The 19,968-nt window shown below is 40.9% G+C and overlaps 3 protein-coding genes across 7 annotated transcripts; 1 reads left to right on the forward strand and 2 right to left on the reverse strand.

Annotated features, from left to right (window-relative positions):
• The first annotated feature begins 4 nt into the window (after positions 1-4).
• Positions 5-6,159, forward strand: LOC108236965 (lipase member H-like). Of its 3 annotated transcripts, none has more exons than XM_017418070.3 (11): positions 5-137; positions 575-652; positions 1,332-1,699; positions 1,792-1,900; positions 2,257-2,358; positions 3,285-3,374; positions 3,460-3,627; positions 3,998-4,087; positions 5,137-5,248; positions 5,335-5,505; positions 5,576-6,159. In XM_017418070.3, exons 2-11 carry the CDS (start codon positions 595-597, stop codon positions 5,658-5,660), a joined length of 1,353 nt encoding a protein of 450 aa, XP_017273559.1. In that variant the 5' UTR covers positions 5-137; positions 575-594; the 3' UTR covers positions 5,661-6,159. The 3 variants fall into 3 exon arrangements, with proteins under 3 accessions (XP_017273559.1, XP_024862112.1, XP_024862113.1); XM_025006344.2 differs by lacking the exon at positions 5-137 and adding an exon at positions 197-353; XM_025006345.2 differs by lacking the exons at positions 5-137; positions 3,998-4,087 and adding an exon at positions 197-353.
• Positions 6,038-9,029, reverse strand: si:dkey-71d15.2 (SH3 domain-containing kinase-binding protein 1). Of its 3 annotated transcripts, none has more exons than XM_017418075.3 (7): positions 8,896-9,029; positions 8,521-8,590; positions 8,290-8,390; positions 7,387-7,491; positions 7,105-7,250; positions 6,873-6,936; positions 6,038-6,787 (listed from the first exon to the last, which is right to left on the reverse strand). In XM_017418075.3, the coding sequence occupies exons 2-7, from the start codon at positions 8,552-8,554 to the stop codon at positions 6,749-6,751; spliced, it is 489 nt and encodes a 162-aa protein (XP_017273564.1). In that variant the 5' UTR covers positions 8,555-8,590; positions 8,896-9,029; the 3' UTR covers positions 6,038-6,748. The 3 variants fall into 3 exon arrangements, with proteins under 3 accessions (XP_017273564.1, XP_017273563.1, XP_017273565.1); XM_017418074.3 differs by having other exon boundaries at positions 7,105-7,292; XM_017418076.3 differs by lacking the exon at positions 6,873-6,936 and having other exon boundaries at positions 6,038-6,872; positions 7,105-7,292.
• Positions 9,030-9,553: 524 nt separating this feature from the next.
• si:ch211-114c12.2 (uncharacterized protein LOC336578 homolog) lies at positions 9,554-18,863 on the reverse strand. Its single transcript, XM_017418069.3, has 10 exons — positions 18,763-18,863; positions 16,211-16,272; positions 15,381-16,046; positions 14,431-15,042; positions 11,704-11,819; positions 11,488-11,584; positions 10,805-10,868; positions 10,407-10,478; positions 10,157-10,306; positions 9,554-10,067 (listed from the first exon to the last, which is right to left on the reverse strand). The coding sequence occupies exons 2-9, from the start codon at positions 16,249-16,251 to the stop codon at positions 10,169-10,171; spliced, it is 1,806 nt and encodes a 601-aa protein (XP_017273558.1). The 5' UTR covers positions 16,252-16,272; positions 18,763-18,863; the 3' UTR covers positions 9,554-10,067; positions 10,157-10,168.
• Positions 18,864-19,968: the final 1,105 nt, after the last annotated feature.

Genomic DNA, 19,968 nt, shown 5'->3' on the forward strand with positions numbered 1-19,968 from the left:
ACAGGGAGGGAGTGTTACTCTTCTGTTTCTTCTCTCACTTCCTGAAGTCAGCGCTTCCCAAATATGTGGAGCCACAAGCAGAGTATCACTCTGGACCTGTGACACACGGAGCCACAGACTATCACGCCGCAGCAAAGGTAAGACCGAAGACTGAGACTAAAGGAAGGCGCGTCACATTTCTCCTGTCTTTCTGAACCTAAGGAGTAAACACATGACGTATTTTATAGCAGAAAAACCAGATAGGTCAAGAAGTTCAAGGAGCAAAGGCTGCGTTTTCTATAAGACCACAGTGTCATTGGTTGGGATTAATCTCAGAGGGTGGAGTCGGGCGTTTGAACTGATTTCGTTGGCCTGTAAGTAACCTAGACCAGCTCTGTAAACAGATATCTTTTTTTTTTAACTTTTGCTTTTATGAAGTAGATGAGTAACCAGGCTCTTGTCTTCGCTCAGAGGAACTCAGACTGCAGCTTGTTGCGTCCGCATGAAACCCTGTCGGCCAAACGCTGTGTGACCGAAAAGCGTTTTTTGTTTTTTTTTTTCTATTCGACTCAACTCTGACAACTTCTGTCCACAGCTTACCTGCTGCTGTCAGACATGCTCCTGTGGCAGTGCCTGGCTCTTTTCCTGCTGGTGACAGCTCACGCATGCAAAGGTACGGGTGCAGCGCATGACACACATCTCATGCGCCTACAAACGCAGGGGCTCCTCACACTCCAAAAGCATCACGGGTTTGGCCCTGCTGCAGTAAAACCGCATCTGCAGAACTGAAATTTCTTGAGAAGGTTGACGTGTTTTTTTTGCAGCACATTTTACGGGAAATTACTTCATTTTACATGTAACTGCTATTGTGCAAGAGAGGAGCTGAGGGCATGAAGCTGTAACTGTAACAAAGAACTGAATTCATTACTAAGACTAAAGCAGTGGTCTCCAACCCTGGTCCTCGAGGGCCACTATCCTGCAGGTTTTACTTGTTTCTCTGCTCCAACACACCTGATTTGAATCAGTGTGTCACTAACAGGCTTCTGCAGAACATGAAGAGGCCATTTAACCACTGAATCAGGTGTGTTGAAGCAGGGAAACAAGGACATCATGCAGGATGGTGGCCCTCGAGGACCAGGGTTGTAGACCCCTGCTCCTAAAAAGCTGCTCGTAACGTGCAAACACGTAGTGGGAGAGAATGCTTTCTGAAAACTGTTCCTGTGAAGAAACGCACCGATTACAACCACCCTTAGTCATACAGAAACCTGAACTACATCACCAGGTGTTTCAGAGGTTGGGCACCTTTCGGCATGAACACTTCGAAACTAATTTCTCTCCCTTCTTGTTTCCAGCTCACAAGTGTCACAAATTTACAGATCTGACACCCGGCCATGCATTCCTTGGCACCAGAGTCAGGGTCAAGTTGTTGCTGTACACCAGACATGACGACACCTGCGGCGATCTCTTGTCCCACAACGACCTGACGCAGCATCCCCAGTTCAACATGTCCAAACCCACCACCTTCATCGTTCATGGGTACCGGCCCTCTGGATCTCCTCCAATCTGGCTAAACATCACAAAGAAAATCCTGGACAGGGAGGACCTCAACGTCATAATGGTGGACTGGAACTACGGAGCAACTAACTTAGATTATTTCAAGGTCGTGAAGTACACATACAGAGTGGCAGACAACATCACAGCTTTCATTAAAATGATGCAGGTATGAGGGGGGCGTTTAAGTCTTTGTTGGACCTAAAAAGCAACACCACAGACAGCGTTGTGTGAAACATCTGTAATATTTCATCTTCTCAGAATCATGGTGCTTCCCTGAGCTCAATCCACATGATTGGAGTCAGTCTCGGAGCTCATATATCAGGTTTTGTTGGAGCTAAATTGAATGGAGAACTTGGAAGAATCACTGGTAAGTGTCTGGTCTGCTCGGACATGATCTGCTTTCTGGTTTCATTCTGCATCGACTCAAGCAATACAAGACAAATTTGACAAAATGCAGCCTTTATTGTGGCGCTCAAGTGAGGTTTATTGTCTCGAATGAGAAGTAATGTCAGCGATATAAAGTCCTTTCCTGTGGAGGGTCTTAGAGTTTCCATAAACGTCCCACAGAAGAAAAAAAAAGCAGCGGTTTTGATAAAATTCCTGAGAAGGACATGTTATCTAACAGCATCCATGTGGGCAGGAGGGATAGCTTGTACTATGATGGTGCCAGCGTGTTTTATTCTTTCAGAGGTTTACCAACCGGACCGGTGATTGTGTTTGCAGGTCTGGATGCCGCTGGGCCTGGGTTCAATGGCAAAGGTCTGGAGGATCGACTGGACCCGACAGACGCTCAGTTTGTAGATGTGCTGCACACAGACATTGATTGTCAGTTTAAGCATCACTTTGGAATTCTTAATGATCTTGTTACAAAAAGGTTTGAACAGTGTGTGTATGTGCACACGCGTGTGTGTGAGTGTAGGTATTGCTGATTCAGCATTCACACTACGGTTTTCCAATTTAATTTTTCTTTGCCATAAACTACTTCTGTATACTCTGTTTTTAATCATTCAAAGTGATCAGCTCATTCAGGAGATGGATGCTAGGACTTGTCTTTTAGTAACTTTTATATTTTCAAAATATTAACATTATTTACTAGTATTTTATTCACATAAAGTCAATCCCATCTCTTTATTTCTTTCAAAACAATTGTTCTTGTTGCAATCTGCTACAGCATGCTTCCTCTATTTTGTCTTCTTTTGCTACTGTTAGCATTTGGCTACTCTTCTGCTATATTAGTCGCAGCTTGGCTTTTGCCTCTTTTTAGACTTGTGTTACTTTTAGCTAGTTTTGGCTCATTTTAGCCTTTAGTTAGCTTTTTGTTACTTTTAGCTTTTATGTAGCCTTTTGATACGTTTAGTCTTAATCTACTGTTTTGCTATTTTTAGGTTTAGCTAGCCTTTTTCCTACTTTCAGCTTGCTTTTTGCTAGTTTTTTTTTAAAAGAATTTTGCTACTTTTAGCCAACTTTTGCTCATTTTAGCTTTTGGTTAGCTTTCTGTTATTTTAGCTTCTAGGTAGTTCTTTGCTACTTTTGCTTTCTAGTTATCATTTTGCAACTTTCAGCTTTTACCTACCATTTTACTACTTTTAAATTGTATTTAGCATTTTGCCTCTTTTAGCTTTTAGCTAGGGTTTTGCCCCTTGAAGCCGGCGTTGCACATCTTTTAGCTTTAACAACTCCGTTTCTGCTCCGTCAACAAGCTGCATCCCCTGAGTGGAGTTGTTAAAGTCTGCCAACCTGTGTGTTCTCAGTTCTGGGCTACAGGGAACCTCTGGGTCACATCGATTTCTACGCTAACGGAGGAACAGACCAGCCTGGCTGCCCCAAGACCATCTTATCTGGTGAGATCAGTCAACGTGTTGTTGTCGTTTAAAGAACTGAATCATTTACATGTGGCAATAATTCACTTTCTGACTCGCTGAACAGGAACATCCTATTTTAAATGCGACCACCAGAGATCAGTGAGGCTTTTTCTTGACACTGTGACCGGAAAATGTTCCACCAGGGCCTTTCCCTGTTCCTCCTATAAAGACTTCCTGGCTGGGAAATGCTTAAACTGTGACCACTTTGGAGATGCTGGATGTCCTTCCTTTGGTTGGTGACATAAAACACTTTCTTTTCGTCATTTGATTTTGGTTTTTTTGTTTGTTTGTTTGTTTATTTGTTAAAATTATTTTAACCTTGGAAAGAAAAAAAACAAACAAAAAGAAAATTGTACTAAATGGAATATTGCTAAAAAAAAAAAATAAAAATAAAAAAATAAAATATCCATTTTAAGTTTGTATGACCTGTCAGTATTTACAGTGCGGAAGTTTTAAAGCAACCCTTACAGGAAAAAACCCACGAATTTATGACTTTTAAATGTGGAAAATCATGTGACTACATGGGATAATGTGATTTTCCACATGTGATGATGTTTATGTGGTTTTGCCTTTTGATATCTCATCAAATTTACTCTGCTTAGGCTATGACGTTATACAGTGGAAAGAAGCCCTGCTGAAACAGAGGCAATTAAAATACTACTTCTCCACAAATGCAAAGTCTCCATTTTGCAGTAAGTAGTCCCTACAATCAGAATTATCAGGTAAAGAGGAGAAGCAACACATCTTAAAGTGGCAAATTCATTTTTTTTAACCTGCTAAGGTACCTGCATTAGCATCTGTGTGCTGCCACCTAGTGGTGAAAACATCAACTGGCGGCTTCAGGACAAGCCCTGACCTAAATCGAGGAACATTTCCAACTTCTTAAATTTACTGAATTAAAAGATGGCACAGTTTGAAACTGAGATAGTAGAATAAAATATCACGGTATGGCAACGCAAAAAACAAGTTTAATGATGAACAAAACAACCAGCAAATGGTGATGCTGCAGAGGGAAACATTCTGTATTTTATTTAAAACCAAAACTCTTCACTTCTTCAACTTCAGCCTTTTTTTTAAATACACTTAACAGTGCTTACATTCCCAAACATGAAATTAAAAAAAACTGGGAATTAGTTTTAAAAAGACTCAAAATATTTAGCTTTAGCTGAGTACTCACAATGTCCTGTTAAATCAGTCATTTATTCGAGCATTAACCGTAAGGCTGATATGACGATCCGAATGTTTATTTTTTTCTTAACACTTCTTTGTCCTGGCAAAGCCCCGCGACCCTCTGACAATGGATCCGAGACCCACTTCCAGGTCGCGACCCATCAGTTGAGAATCACTGTTCAAAATCAACAGCATCATTATGTGAAGAAAGAGCCAAAAATACATCAACAATTCAGTTATTTTTAGTCACACTAAAGGGACGCTGCAGAAGAAAGTTGATCATTTTTCAAAATAATTCTTCTTCGGCCAAAATGCCATCTGCAAAAAGCTCAGAAAGTACTTTTTATCAAAAGCAATTTATGGTTTCATTTGTAAACATTTGTTTTAATGCCAATAAAATGTCAACTGAGTATTGTTTTAGGCTGTAAAATCTCATCAGCGGCAACAAATCGGGGGTAAAAGAAAATGTTTTGAATGTTTTGACAGATTTCTCTTGCATTTGTAGTTAAAAAAGGAAATGAGTAGCATAACGGTGTAAGACAGTTTCAATAAAAAGGTTTTGTGCTCTCAGGGACAAGCTACAAGGTGGACGTGATGATCTGGAACAAGTCTGAGCGCTGGGGATACATCACCATCAAACTCTACGGCGACGACGACAAAGAAGCCGTGGCAACCATCGACCAGTGGGTTCTGTTTGCATTATTCCCAGCTCTGCTCGGAAAGCTGCCGTTCAACCCTGACCGTGTGCGTTTGTGTGTTTTCACGCCAGCAAAGCCTCGCAGTTCAGCAAGTACACGGAGACCGAGCTGTTGGCTCAGTTTGACAGAGACGTCCAGCAGGTGAAGAAGGTCTCCATGCTGTTCTCCACCGGGAAGGTGCTGCAGCCCAAACGGACCCTTCGGATTCTCAGAGTCCGCCTCACACACCTGGAACACAAGAAGTACGCAACACACACACACAGAGATTTCAACATGTCTTTATGTATTCACAGCTGCACTTGTCTGTTTCAGGCCTCTGTGTCGATATGATGTTCTTCTCAAAGAAAACGAAGACGTCACCTTCAGGCCGTATCCATGTGAAGAATCCCAGTTCTGAAAGTAAACCCGATCTGGCTCAGGGAGATTCGGCCCACAGTTTCTCAGGATTGTACTACAATAAGAGCTTTTTTTCTTTTTAAAAAGCAGCAGCTAGTCATGCACGTATTTACAGACCATCCGATACTAAAATGTGATTTCTTCTTTCACCTCCTGAGACTCGTGTCCTCTGTTCAGCTAACGCCCGTTGTCCTTACAGAGAACTCCTTTTTTTACTGTTTATATAAAAAAATGAATTAACAATATTTCAAAAACAGAATATCTTTATATATGTGAGTTACTAATCCAAATAGTGAGAAGAAATTCGAAAATGCACACCAAACGCTCAAGTCTCAGGAGGACAAGCTGTACAATATTTTAGTTTTTTTTAAGAGAATATAATATTTTGTTTATAGTCTATGCTGTACATAAGCCAGACAGGATTTCATTTGTATTTTACTTAAAGAAATTTAGACTAACTTGATGCATTTCACTTTTTCATTAAAAACAAATAACAGCTCGATTTCTTTTTTTTTATTATTTATTTATTTATTTTTTTTTTTTGCAGCGACACAATTAGGGTTTAACTTCTTCCAGCTACATTTTATTTACTAAAGCAACACTAGATGACAGAAAACCAGCTGATAAGACTTGTCGTTAGGTAAATCTTTTCGCAAAGTTGGAAAAACGAACACACCTTTGCACGTAAAACATTTTATTTCTGCTTTTCTACATAACTGTGTTCACTTGTTTTGCATATGAGGCTTTTTTGGGTTTTAAGAAATAAAACGCCCATGACTTTCACCTTTCTCATCATAATTTAAATTTAGTTTAAAACTCTGGCATGAAAAGTTGGAACAATCAAATGTCGGAAACTGCAACAACAACTACACACATAGAAATATGTTTTCTGAAGCATGTAGATCTGTAGAAACAAGAAGTCAGTTTCGAGGATGTTACAGCTGATTTTGATGAAGTGATCTGAATTTATAGCAGTACATTGTTCATCTGAGACAAGCGAAAGTGATTCTTTTAAAAAAAATTATCTTCAGAAACAAAGTGTTCCCCTCGTAACTTTCCGGAACCACTCGCTATCGACGTCGTCTCCGCTCACTTCGACAGGCGCTTCTTCATCCGCTGCATCTCCATCTTAAAACCAAGCAGGACACGGTGACACACATCAGGTCTGGCCTTCTAGAGCTGACAGAGATGCTCGCGTCTCGTCTTAGTTCACCTGCAAAGTCAAGCGAATCCTTTTCTCCTCGTCTAGCTCACTCATCAGCAGCTTAATTTCTTTGCTGGAGCAGAAACGTGTTGTCAGAAGGATGCAGCAAAGACAAGAAATGAATATATTCTTTAAACTAAGGTTCTGTACCAACATGTGGACACTAATGGTTAAAGGAATTAGTTATCTGTATAAAATGAGCTAATTTGCCCCTTCGAGGAGAACAACGTAAAGGCCGTACTTGTGCTGACTCTTCATCTGTTCGAACTGGTCCCTCAGGTCTCTCAGCTCGGCTTGCAGCTGTTCTAGGTTTGCTTTGGAGTTTTCCTCGGGGCTTCCTGGTCGAGGGTCTGAGCTGACGGCTGGATGCAGGACAGCAGAGAGAACCTTCGGCAACAGGGAGGAGAAAGGTTTACTCTTTTCAGAAGCCTGGGGGAAACAAAAATCACAAAAATTATATATGCATGTAATGTTTTATATATGTTATCTAGATATTATAGTTATTTTTTCCGTCAGGACTTACTTGAAAGGCGGAAGGATTCTGACTCGCTCCTTGAGTACTTTCTTGGTGTGTCGAGGAATTCATCGCTTCACGTTCCTTTTTCTCCTCCTCAATCATAAGCGTGACCTGTAAACCACGTCTAGTTTGAGTTATCTGCTGAATATGAAAACCGTAGCTTATTACATTATCCGGACCGAATCGAACAGTCAAGTTCTGCTTCCGACGAGGCCCCGAGGAGCATTTGGACGATCAGTGAATTGACAAATTTTTTTTAAAAAGTTCAGCGCCCAGACTGAGTCGTGGAAATGAAACAAAGCTGAATGTGCTGAAGGGTCGTGGGACTGTATGGCAGTGGTTTTCAGGATCAGATCAAATGGATGTAACAAGGTTGGCAGCACAGGCGCGCCAATGGTCTCGTGTCAGTAGGACGTCCATTACATTAAAGATCATTAGAGATCTGCTGTCGTTGTATCAAACCTTCCAGACTGCTCCGGTCCTCTGGTTCTGGTCTACTCTGCATCCACAGAACCAGAACCAAACATGGAGAAGCAGCATTCAGCTTCTATGCACCACAAATCTGGAACAAACTTCCAGAAAGCACTGAGTTCCTTTAAATCAAGGCTAAAAACCCACCTGTTTGGAGCTGCTTTTGAATCATAACAAATGGATGTGTGATGGTATGTCGTTTGGCCCACCTACTACAGCACAGCTTTGTCTCAAGCAAGGAGTCGAAGCAGAAATCTTCTGTTGCAGTACGTGTCTGTGTCTGTGAGAGGCGGCTTAGGAAAGTTAAATTTATCCCCAAGGACAGACGGGGCACAGACACACCACACACACTTTTTTGTTTTTTTCTTTTCCCCAACCAGAGCTCCAATTTAGGACAGTGGTCGTTCAAAACAATGCTCGACTTAATTCAGTACTTCCCAGAGTCTGAAGCTCCGACTGCAAGTTCTCATCTCCGGCCCGAGCTCCGTGCTCCTTCACCTTCTCCGTCACAGACACGATTGACTCAAACTCCTCTGTGTCTTTGAGAGAAACGGAGAAATGGCCGTCAGAACACCGGCTGTCAGGAGAAGCCAGCACGCGTAAATGTGCAGGCCGTGGTTTTAAAGCCATCACCAGTCATTCAGACATCATCAGAGCGGCAAAGCTTACCGGGGATGAGAGCTGAGCTATAGTTGCCCATCATGACAGACAGGAACAGCGCAGGCAGTTATGATTACATCTACAAGTGACAGACAGGAGCAAGTAAACAGAAATTGGCAGAAATCGGCCAGGCTCAGTGCTTTGTCTCTGGGAGAAACAGAAACTGTGATATCTGTGCTCTACAGACCGAACAGCTGCAATCTGCACGGTTAAAAATAATAAAGGTCAGTGTTACAGTACAGGCAGCTGTTTAACGAATGTACACACACACACCAGAGAAGACAAGAAGACCACAGCAACAAAGTACATGGTTGTTAGTAACAAACAGCAAACTGTTTACCAGATTTGTTTTGTGTGTGTTGCAGAAAATAATCCGGTTCGTACCTTATTCTTCCAGTGTCGCCAGTAAGATACAGCAACATTTGTGGTAACTCGATCCCATCCTTTGTGCTCTGCTGTGGCGTGCACGTTGTGATGAAGGGTGCTCCCGTCAGGGCTATGTTTAGAGTGGGGCAAACTCTGCTTACAAGTATCGGGGGGTGGGGGGGCAAAGCATAAAAACAACGCGAAACCAAATGAAGAGGGAAAACTGTACAGAAGGAGGCATGACTTGAACTTCCTGTCAGGCCTCTGAGAAATCTCTGGTTTGCTTTCTGGAGGAGGCAGATTTGTTCAATCTGATGTCATTTAGCACATTTGAAGAGGTTTTTTTTTCTGTTTGTTTGTTTGCTGTAAAAACCAGGTCAGACCTCTGTAAACGCCGCATATTTGAATTAAAATTATGGTTTGAAACCAGATGTTTACATTCACCGTGTTAAATTTACTCACAGACAATAAATCAGACTCAATATTCCCTGTTTTATCTTGAAACTCAAATGTTTTCCGTACTCTCGTTTTCTTTTCCCCATACTTATCCAGGCCTGGAAAATACCTCAAACTCAAACCACGATGTAAAATCCAGAGTAACTAAAAGTGAAATTCTAACTAGGGATGACATTTTACTAGTTTGACACAAAAAACAAACAAAAAACAAAACAAGATCTCATCACATGATCAATCTATTTATTGTGACTTTTGTTCAAATCTTCAAGTAAAAAACACAAATCTGGACTCCAAGTTTTATTTTGGGTTTTCTCTATGTCAAACTTAGCATGTGCTCACAATACAAGCGTTAAATGTCACAATACAGTATGTCTTCTATTGCTGCTTATTAACAAACAAACAAAAAACAATAACGCTAGCACTATTTCAGTAAAATTAGGTCTGCCAAGATCATTTAAAGCAACACTTTTCAAGTCATAAAACATCAGAAAAAAAAACAAAAAAACAAGATGGTATAGTAATAATGTAGTTCAAATGTTCTAAAACTAAGTACAGTAGTACTCTGACGATGCAAATGAAAACACTTCTACCGAAGATGTGTTAGCAATAACACTTTCACAATACACAGGCAGGTCGGGTTTGAAGCGAGACTCTGAACAGGTTCTGTAGGTCCGGATGAAAAAGGTTCAGGATTTCCCGGCTCCATTTTTTTTTTTCTTTTTACAGTTTGGGACCTGTGTTTGGATCACAAATACATTTGTATTAATTAAAGTAACAAACGCATGTTGTTTTATTAAATAAATAAAAACTCTGCCTCGCTTACCGCAGGTCATCACTAGCGTTGTTGGCTGGGGCCTCGGTTGTAAGGAGCGCGCTGACGCAGAACTCTCATGTTGCGGTACTTGGACACGATGCTGTAGCTTTTCCTGAACACCGACCTCTGATTTGGGAACGGGCGCGGGACTAAAGTCTCCTGATGAATACAAGAAGATAGTTACACAGAAATTAGATCTACTGTACTTTTTAAAAAAAAAAAACAATTCCCAGAGGTCTTTTAAATGAGATACAAATACCATGAGAGGTCTTCTAACAGCTCCGGAAAGGTCTGGGCCTGCGTTTCTCGGACTACCAGGAAACCTCGGCCTCTGTAAAACACAACAGCGAAAGATGAAATTAGACAAGGCGCAGATCTATGCCTGCACACATAACTGTATAAAACTTTAGTCATCAAATCCTCACATTTCTATAAATGTACTTGCTTGAACCAAATACTTCTATAAAAAGTATTTCTTTAAGAAAAACTTGGATTCACTCAACTATGAAAAGGAAACAAAACATTTTGAAATTAAAATATGGCTTAAAGGTTGTTGTTGTTTAATGTATGCGTCTTTTTTTTTTTTAAATGATGCAATTATCCAGCTATCAAGCAATCGTGAAATATGACAATTAAGACAACAGATCCTTTACTAACCTGCATGGGTCCTGGCCTCCTGAAAGGCCTCGAGGTTCTGGTGTCATGCATCATGTTGGGTGGTCTAAAAAGAAAAATAAATAAAAGATCAAAAACTGGATAAACTATCCTATCAGTATTTCATTTTAAAATAGCGACCCCTTCTGACAAAATGAGTAGTAACGAGCACAGGTGGCAGTGCAGGAAAAGTGGAAATATTTGTCTGTAGTTCAGATAATTGAAAAAAAAGATAAAGTCTTCCTGATCCACCTTTAAACCAAAGTTTTCTAACAAATATTTCTTTTAATTCTAATCCTATTAGTTTTCTTTAAAATTGTTCATATTTCTGTCGGCTGCTGAAGCATTGGGGAAACTCCTTCGAGGAGTCTGTGACGTCATCGTGAAGCTGGGAGAAATATGGGGCCAAATTCCCAACGACGTCACTCCTGACCAATAAAAATGATTTTTAAACCGGACCTCGTTAATGAAACTCGCTCGTTGCTAGCCAGGTGACGAAACCGCCAAACGTCAACAAACCTTGTGCTATTTTGAAGCTTTTGAGATGGAGATATTTAAAATAATAACTTTAAATGAAATGTACATCTCATTTCGACTCATTTTGCTGGAACGGGTCACAACGGAAATTTCAGTGTTTTACAAATTTTCGATAAAGGCTGAAAACTGGACAAGAATATTTACGGTACCTAAACACCCTCTTCTCCAAGTATTTCCTGTCTTCAGGCGATCTGGAGTCATTCGAGGATCGCCTGTTTGACGAGGTTTCTCCGTCTGAACTCCGGTCTGAAGCAATAATATACATGGGGGGAAGAAAAATGCTTTCAGCTGAAGAGACTCGTGTAAAACTCACCTGAACAAACATAAAAATGGGGTGATCAGACCAAAGTAGATGACAGACTCACCAGTCTTTGACTTTGGGCTGTGACCTTTTGGTGGCGAGGTGTCTTTGGAGGAGGAGCTTGGTCCGGGCGGCCAGTGAGACAAAACTACAAGATCCCGTTTCTCTATGGGAGAAGACCTGAAGAGACGAGGGGGGGAAAAAAAAAAACAATATTTGGATTTTGTTTAATTATTTCTGCAACAACAACAACAATTTTCTGATTATTAACACGTAAAGCAGCATCATTTAAGGAAGAGAAAATTACATTACCCCATCGGCTGTTAAAGGTAAATCAATGTTAACCAGTAATAAATAGTGTTTTGCAGGCAGACAAGTTATCATAAAGCCACACATTATTTGGGTACTTACAAAAACCATGGAATGTCCATGCTTCTTTACTCCTATTTTTGTACCCTGAATCAATCTGAGCTTTCTCCATTTATTCATCAATTGTTAGAGTGGCCAAATCCCAGGAGGACTCAAAGATACCGGCCTAGATCGCATCGTGTCTTCGATCAAATCCTCGACAAGCACGGGGAGGAGGGGGAGTGGCATCGTTTCGTTATCAGACTTATGGTTTATGATCAGCTGATCGTGGCCGTTCCTTCGCTTTTCTTCTGTTGTGGTTATCGTTCCTAGGGGATCCACTTGTGTGTTAGAAATTTTGAGACGTTATCTTGAAGACGTCGCGCAGATTCGAAGCAAATGGGAGAACAAACGCAAGCGGCTTGGTAAGCCTAGCGCTTTCTTCTCCGTGGCTGGGTTTTAGAAGCCATCGGAGTCCAAGTTTCGGGGCCATCGACTGAAGGCTTGGCAACGACCACAAAGGAGGCATCCATATTGAATAAATCTTTTCCTCTTCTTTAAATCTGGGCACTCGTGACCCGAAAGTCAAAATCTACTGACAAGCTGGGCTGTGACAGACTTCCCAGGGTGGTCTGTGTTCTTCTGTGGTAGCTTTCAGCTACAGTAACGAGAGTTGCTGTCGAACATCCTTCCATCCACCTCTCAGGACTTTAGCTTCGCAGGCTGATAGAAACAGCTCTGGTTTAGAGACTTTTAGTGTCAGAAAGTTGCAAGAAGCTGGTAAAAAAAAAAAAAAAAGGGGCTTGTGAATGATTTAATTCCATCAGGCTCAACGATGCTTCTGACAAGACTTGAGTCGCATCAGTTATGAAATAAGAAATCTCCCTGATTAAAGTAAAACACGATGTGGTTGTGAAACCGCCTCCATGCAGTAACAAAGTTAGTTGTGCTCTCTAGTTTTGTTTTACTGATGTTTAGCTCGAAACCGCTTTCTTTCCTCCGTTTTATCCTCAATATGTGTACATGGTTTTCTGAGAATTTGACAACACTCTTTCGTGGCCTCTTTAGCAATTTAAACTGCGACGACACATTTCACAGCAGTAACTACATATTCAAATGGATCCGTCCACTTTGCAGTTTTATGGTTGCAGAGTTGACTCCATTAAGGGGGTTGGTCTGATGCTTTCTGAAATCCATCAAAGCATATTTAGGAATAATTATCCAGCTCTGAAATGGTAAATATCTGGTTGAGGCCTGACAGCTTGGGGAAATACAGAAATGCTTCTTGGGATTCTTGTGACTCCGGAGGGTATGAAGGACAAAGCATCAGTCTGGCTCCTCTTCGTTGTGCGAATTCAGATTGGGACTGATGAGGCACAATTAAGGCTTTCACGCTTCGATGTTGTTCATTGGAGTTTGAGTAAGTGCTTCTTCATGGTTCGGTTTACTTTGATTTCTACTTTTTTGATTAGGTATTTCACATTTGTTTAAACACCCAAGGGAGGGAGGGGGGTTGGCAAATTCAAACTTTCAATACTCAAGCACTCTGGTGCGTCGAATAACCAGTAATTTAATTTTTAGACCTCTAAAGCACAAATTATAATTGGGTTATTGATAAGAATGTATTTCTTCTTTGTCAGCCATCTTCAATAGGGGGAAAGAAGTGGTCAACCAGTGCTCCAAATATTTCTCGTAATTATTTTATGGCTTTAGTTGTCTGATGCCGAAAAGGATCACCATCCGACTTGGCAATGAGATAACAGATAACAGAGATGGCAGGTCGGACTTTGTTGTCAGAGATTCCTCAATCCACTTCCTTGTAAAAAATTGCCGTCTTGCTTTTATCCGTGGCCATCAAAACTTGCTGATAACAAGGATATAACGCTGCTGCATTTTTAACTGTTTCCAGCCAGCAGCTGCTTGGCGGTTTCTGTTCAGATCGTGCCGAGTCCTCTTCATGTCCATCAACTATCTTGCTTTTTCAAACGGGAATGTATTTTTACATTATGTCTTGTCTACTGAGAATAAAGACGTCATCACAACGTTTTGGGAAGCACCTTTTTGGAGCTTTAGATGCCGAGTAGCAACAGAAGAATCCTTCAGACGGACAGCTCAACTAATTTTTTTTTTCCCACGAGCCTCATTAGGCTTATTTTACAGGTAGTCTTCATGTTTAACTGGCCAGCTTTAACAATGTGTTCTGTATCTGGAGTTTAACTCTTTTCTTCATCCCATTTCAGTGGCAGGCATTTTAAAAAACACATGTAGCGCGCAGTTAGGGAGGCATTTGAGAATGTTGTGGCTTTGCACCAAATGAATCACATTTAGCTCATCATGACATCGCCATTTTTTTCCACAGCTGGCACCCCTTTCACACATTCTTTCTTGACCTCCTAATCATCATCAATCCCCAGCGAACAGTGCCACAAGAAAAATACTGTACCTGTGTTTGCTTAAGGATCGGCGAGACTCCACCTGTTCTTTTCCTGAGCCTGAGTCTCTCGAGGACTTGCTGGCTTTGTCGTCCTCTCTCGAGGGGGACTGTTGTGGCTTTCTCGGCTCCATTCTTTTCAGGGGTACTGCCTTTAGCGGGAAACGCCTCTTCCTGATAGCAAAAACAGAGCTGGCATTTCCCCGAGCAGCTATGTCACCCAGACAAGGCCTGGGTTTCACAGTTGGAGGTATTCTCAGCCTCATGAGAGACTCTGCTCTGATTTGCCGATTCCTAATTACATAACCTCTACCCCTATAAGACATGGGTGGACCACCAAATGGCCTGGGCAGACTCATCAGCTGAGGTCTCTCTCTCCGGAGGTATTTTGGATTGCCATGCTGTGGTTCAGGATCTGATAGCCTCCTCTTACGGGGTCCTGACATTTGTCTGTCCTGAAGGCTCCTGTGGTAAGATGACGATGGTGATGGACCTCCTTTCCATGAGGGGGATCTGTAGGGGGGCGGATGAGGGACTTCTTGTGCCCTCTCTCGACTGTGGGATCTGTTGCCCTGCCTCTCCACAGGACCACGCTGCCGTCTGGAGTCTTGTTCAGATGACCACCTGCATTTCCATCAAACAATAGAAAAATCATTACAATGACAGATCCATTGCCATTTTAAGTGGGGCGGGGGACTTTTAACTTTTATCTTAAATGCAGCCCTTTCACAAGCCAAGACAGAATGAAACAGGTAGCAGGGGTAAACTTTCAAAGGGGAATTACAGTTGTAACACTCCTCTTAATGCCACATTTAAAAATCAGACCCACTTTAATCGACTAGAATAAACATGAGCTGGAGCAGAGCTGATCATTATAATATCTGTGATTGGGAGAAGTGGCCAGCTTCTGGCCTCCTCTGTTATTATTTTACCCAGCTTGGGGTACTGCTTCACTCCTGTACCTCTCTGTACATGAGCCTCTCCCAGGCATCTCCCTGGGGTTCCTCTGTGGCCCAAGGGGCCGGTGATCCCCATTGTGTGGCAAAGAGAACGATCCAGGTTCATTCCAGCGCTTCATGCCATGACCTGATGGCATACTGGGCCTTCCTCTTGGATGAGGCTCTCGACTCCGCTCATGGGGGAAACCCGGCTGCCTTTTGCCCCTGAAAGATCCCTGGTAGGGTGGTGCGGAGCCCGGCCTCCTGTCAGCCGGGTGGCCACGAAAATGTCTTGGGGAAGATAATCTATGACCTGAGGGGTGACCATGGAAAGGTGGGCCCCTTTGACTCTGGTGTCCTTGTGCAGAACTGTGAGGGGATGAACGACGCTGGACTTGAGAGGGCCGGTTCAGCCTGGATGGGGACGGCCTCCGCTGACTAGGATGTGGCCCCATTTTGGGAGGGTGGGGCGGGAAGGATCCCTGACTCTGAGGCCTCCAGCGATTGAAGCGTGGCTCTCTTTGCTCTACCATTTCAGAAACTCTTCTGCCAACTGGTGGCCGTCCTCGTCCTCTGCCTCTGGAATCCCTCCAGTTAGGAGGGGGCTTCGGGTAGCCCTGGCTATCTCTTCGACTTCTGGAGCTGGGGCTGTAATTTCCTTCATTATGTCCACGACTGTCTCCATAGGGTCTGGCAGGACACACAAAATAAACAACAATTATCAAACAAATACATTGTACATTTCAAATCATTCAGTAAATTACTGTCAGCATTCACTTTGAATCAGTCAAAGAACCAGAGACCAAAACAAAGTTTTTAACATTCAATTGTAACCAAAAAAAAAAAAAGACTACCTGGGCTTCAAGCGTGGAGGTCCAAACTGTGTTCGAACCATCTCTGGAACTGGATGTATAATCTATAAACCAATAAATCAGATTTAATTGTAATAATTTACAGAGTTGAACACAATATATGACCCTCCCTGACCCTCCAGCTCTCAGATCATGGAGTTCTGTCAGTTTTCTACACCTTTCTTGTGTTTGCAGGAATATTCTAATCAAAGTGGTGTCAAATAACGCCAACTATTTCTTTTTCTTATCAATCTTAGTCTCGCTTCTCAAGCTGAGTAGTCAGAGAGACAAATCTTTCCCTTAAAAAAAGTGCAATAAAATATCTTAAACTCTGTGCAGACAGGTACTTGACATGATACTTTTGATTGTACTGCCTGAATAAAAACAGATCATCATAAAGGGTCGAGTTCTTTAAGAAGCTGAAATCTGAGGACCACAACCTGAATAGGTCAGAGAAAAAAAGACATAGCAGAGGAGAATCAAAATCATTCAGAAGTGTCATCAAAATCTAGATACGATGTTCTTTTGCAAAGTTTGTTATGTAAAAATAATCACCGGAATGGTTAGATTTGAAAGCCTGAAGGCCAAATCGAGATGCAGATAACTTTACCAACACATCCACCGTCCTTAAGCTAAACTAAAGTTGGAAACTCGAGTAAAGCGTCACTCTGATTAGCAGCTTTTCAAACATTAATCAAAACTCAGCCAACGATAGCCAAGATACACAAGCATTACCACAGGCCTTGCTGACGGGTTGTAACATGTTGAAGGTGGAGGAAGGTTTAGGGCAGCGATTCCCAACCCTGGCCCTCAAGGAACACTATCCTGCATGTTTTAGTTGTTTCTCTGCTCTTCAAGTTCTGCAGAAGCATGTAAATCATTTGCTCACTAAAATCAGGTGTGTTAAAACAGAAACAATTAAAACATGCAGGATAGTGTTCCTCGAGGACCAGGTTTGGCCGAGAAGATAGATTTCTTTAAAAGTTAAAATTTCTTTCTTTAAGTCAACCACTGAAATATGTAAACCACAAAATAGTTTTTTTAAAGCATCAAGCAGACAATTGGAACGGTTTCATTCTCTGTATTACAATTCCTTTGTTTTTAAATTGAAACATTCATTCGAGACCATTGTAAATTAATTTTATAAATGAATTTAACACACAAGCAAAACCCTTTTCACATTAAATGAGACACAATTTGATTTAAGACTCCCAGAAATTACATTTAATTCAGTTCAGTTTATATATCTCCAATTAACAACAAAGGTTATTTTAGAGGACCATATAAAAAAGCAAACAGATCCAATTCATATTCATTTTCATTTACATTCTTCCTAGAATATTTTAATTTTTTGTTTGAGTTTTTGGTATAAATTGTTCACCAAAAGGTATTTGAACTCACCCTGAAATAAATGACAGGAACTAGTCTGTATTGCCAAAGGAAAGCTACGATGTTCCAATGCAATTAAAGATATCAGTTACATTTTACTTAAATTTGTTAAACTAACAATAGAGGTATAAAGATAAATATAGAAATCAATATGAAAATTAAAAGTAGATCAACAAAATTGTACTTCATTCGAGAATTTCTATTTCAAGCTATACATTACATTTATGTCTGCAAAACGTCATTAAAATGCATCTTATATCACTAGATTTATTTTATAGCTTATATACTAATTACCTGCCCGTTTCAGCTTTTAAACAATAATAGTTAAAAAAAAGTTACGTAAAAATATATTTACTTTTACTTTATTTTACCTCCAACTTCTGACACAAAAAAGCATGGAAAACATGGCAACATTTCTGACAACTACTTAATAAATTAATAAACCTAAAATAAAAATAGGTTTTCGATCTTAACCACCCATTATTTACTATGGCAATTCATCAAGATGAACTGAAACAAAGCATGAAGTTTAGTTGCAAATGCTTTAAATAGGATTTTACTTGTTAAGTTTAGTGTATTTAAAGTGTTTGGCCCATTACTGTAACTGAATAAACTCAATAAACTAATCAATTAGCAGCCTGCTGAAGGTAATAACAAGCAATGCGACTTATCATCTGAGAGTTCCAACTTGATTAACTCGAGACAAAACTAAAATTATCACCGAGTTATATTAATGTGTACCTTGACTCTGTTTATGGTGGCTGCTTCTTGTGTTTCTGTTCGGACTCTCGGTGAAGCTGCAGCGGATCGTGTTTCCATTTCCAGCCTTTCACCTCAGGAGAGGCTTTACTCTCATTTATTCGTTTTATTCTTCCACAGAAACGAACCCACCCCAAACGCCTCTGCGGTGAACGCCTTAACGTGATGGGTTTCGGTTATATTTATCCACACAAACACGGCAACGCAGGCCGAGAACCTCGACTTGATTTTAGCCCAGTGAAGCTAGCGGGTACGTTTCGCTGGTTTCACGCTCGACAAAATGGAGCTCACGTCATTCCCGAGAGTCAGCAGAATAATTCAGCAACACCTCACACTAAACAAACATCATTTTGTCAAATATAGGTACCCACGACAAGGTATATTCGATGACACGAAAAGCTACTTACCAGGATCCAGCCGATAATTTAGATGAAAGCTACGTGCGCCACAGATGATGAGCGCTGACACTCTTCCTCTTCTCTGCCAGTGAGAGGAATGTTGATGCGCCCCCTGTAGCCCGGCGGCGGTACTACACGCCAGGCTGCCAGCTCAATGTTGTTTACTTTTCTGGTCATTTATTTAGACATGTGCATGTGTGTTTCTTTATTTTGAAAATATTTTTCTGAAACTCCTTTTTCTGTTTCAGGACCACTGTGACTCAGACCTGTACCCCTTTACTCGTCGCTACAAAGTGTTGGGCATGAAATGCTAAAAAGCCAAAAAATAAATAAACAAATAAAACCATATTTTAGGCAACATAAATTCAACCTCCCAGATGGCCTTGAAATTACCAAATGCTGTTCAAATAGGTTTGCTAGAGCAATGATTCCCAAAGTTGGGGTCGGGACCCCAATGTGGGTCACCCAACACCAAGCAGGGGGTCCTTAGATAATCTCTAGAGCTCAACTTACAATTAAAAACCTAATTTTTATGATATATGTGCACCATAATTGTTACAGAGAATAGAAATGCAAGTCATAAATTGAAAAAAATAGCATAATGGATGTTAAGACTGTTGTCATTGTGGCCTTTTTTAATAGGGTCATTAGCATTTTTGGATATTTAAACAGCCAACAGATGGGGTCACACACTTTTGTCATTACTATTTTATGGTTCGGAAGCTGAAAAGTTTTGGAACCACTCAGTGTTCAAGAGCACAAGGATAGATATTTGCGGTGTGCATTTTCCAAATGATCTTTTTAGTAAAAATGTCTGTAGTGGACACACAAATCAGCCACTAGGAGTCAATTTAAGCTCTTTCATGCACCTTTTAAATACTTGTTTTTTATATTCGCTGTTATCTTATATGCCACTTCAGACAAGTGTTATTTACTTATTTGGCCTCTTTTATTTTGAAAAATAACATATTAATGTGCAAAAACACTGGCCAGAAAACATGTCACGCTGCACTAATATGTTTAATTTTGGACTCAAGTCAAACTTTGTTTCAATAAGATCTGTGTCCCCTTACAAAACATGTATGTGTTTTGGGATAATATATGATGATGATGATGATATCATAGCTACTATAAAAGAAGAACACATTTGGCTCATATTTTGTATACTGATCAGTTGTCTTGCATTAAGTTTACTGTGGAAACTGGCAAACATTA

Source organism: Kryptolebias marmoratus, linkage group LG13 (genome assembly GCF_001649575.2).
Source record: "Kryptolebias marmoratus isolate JLee-2015 linkage group LG13, ASM164957v2, whole genome shotgun sequence".
Classification (NCBI taxonomy): domain Eukaryota; kingdom Metazoa; phylum Chordata; class Actinopteri; order Cyprinodontiformes; family Rivulidae; genus Kryptolebias; species Kryptolebias marmoratus.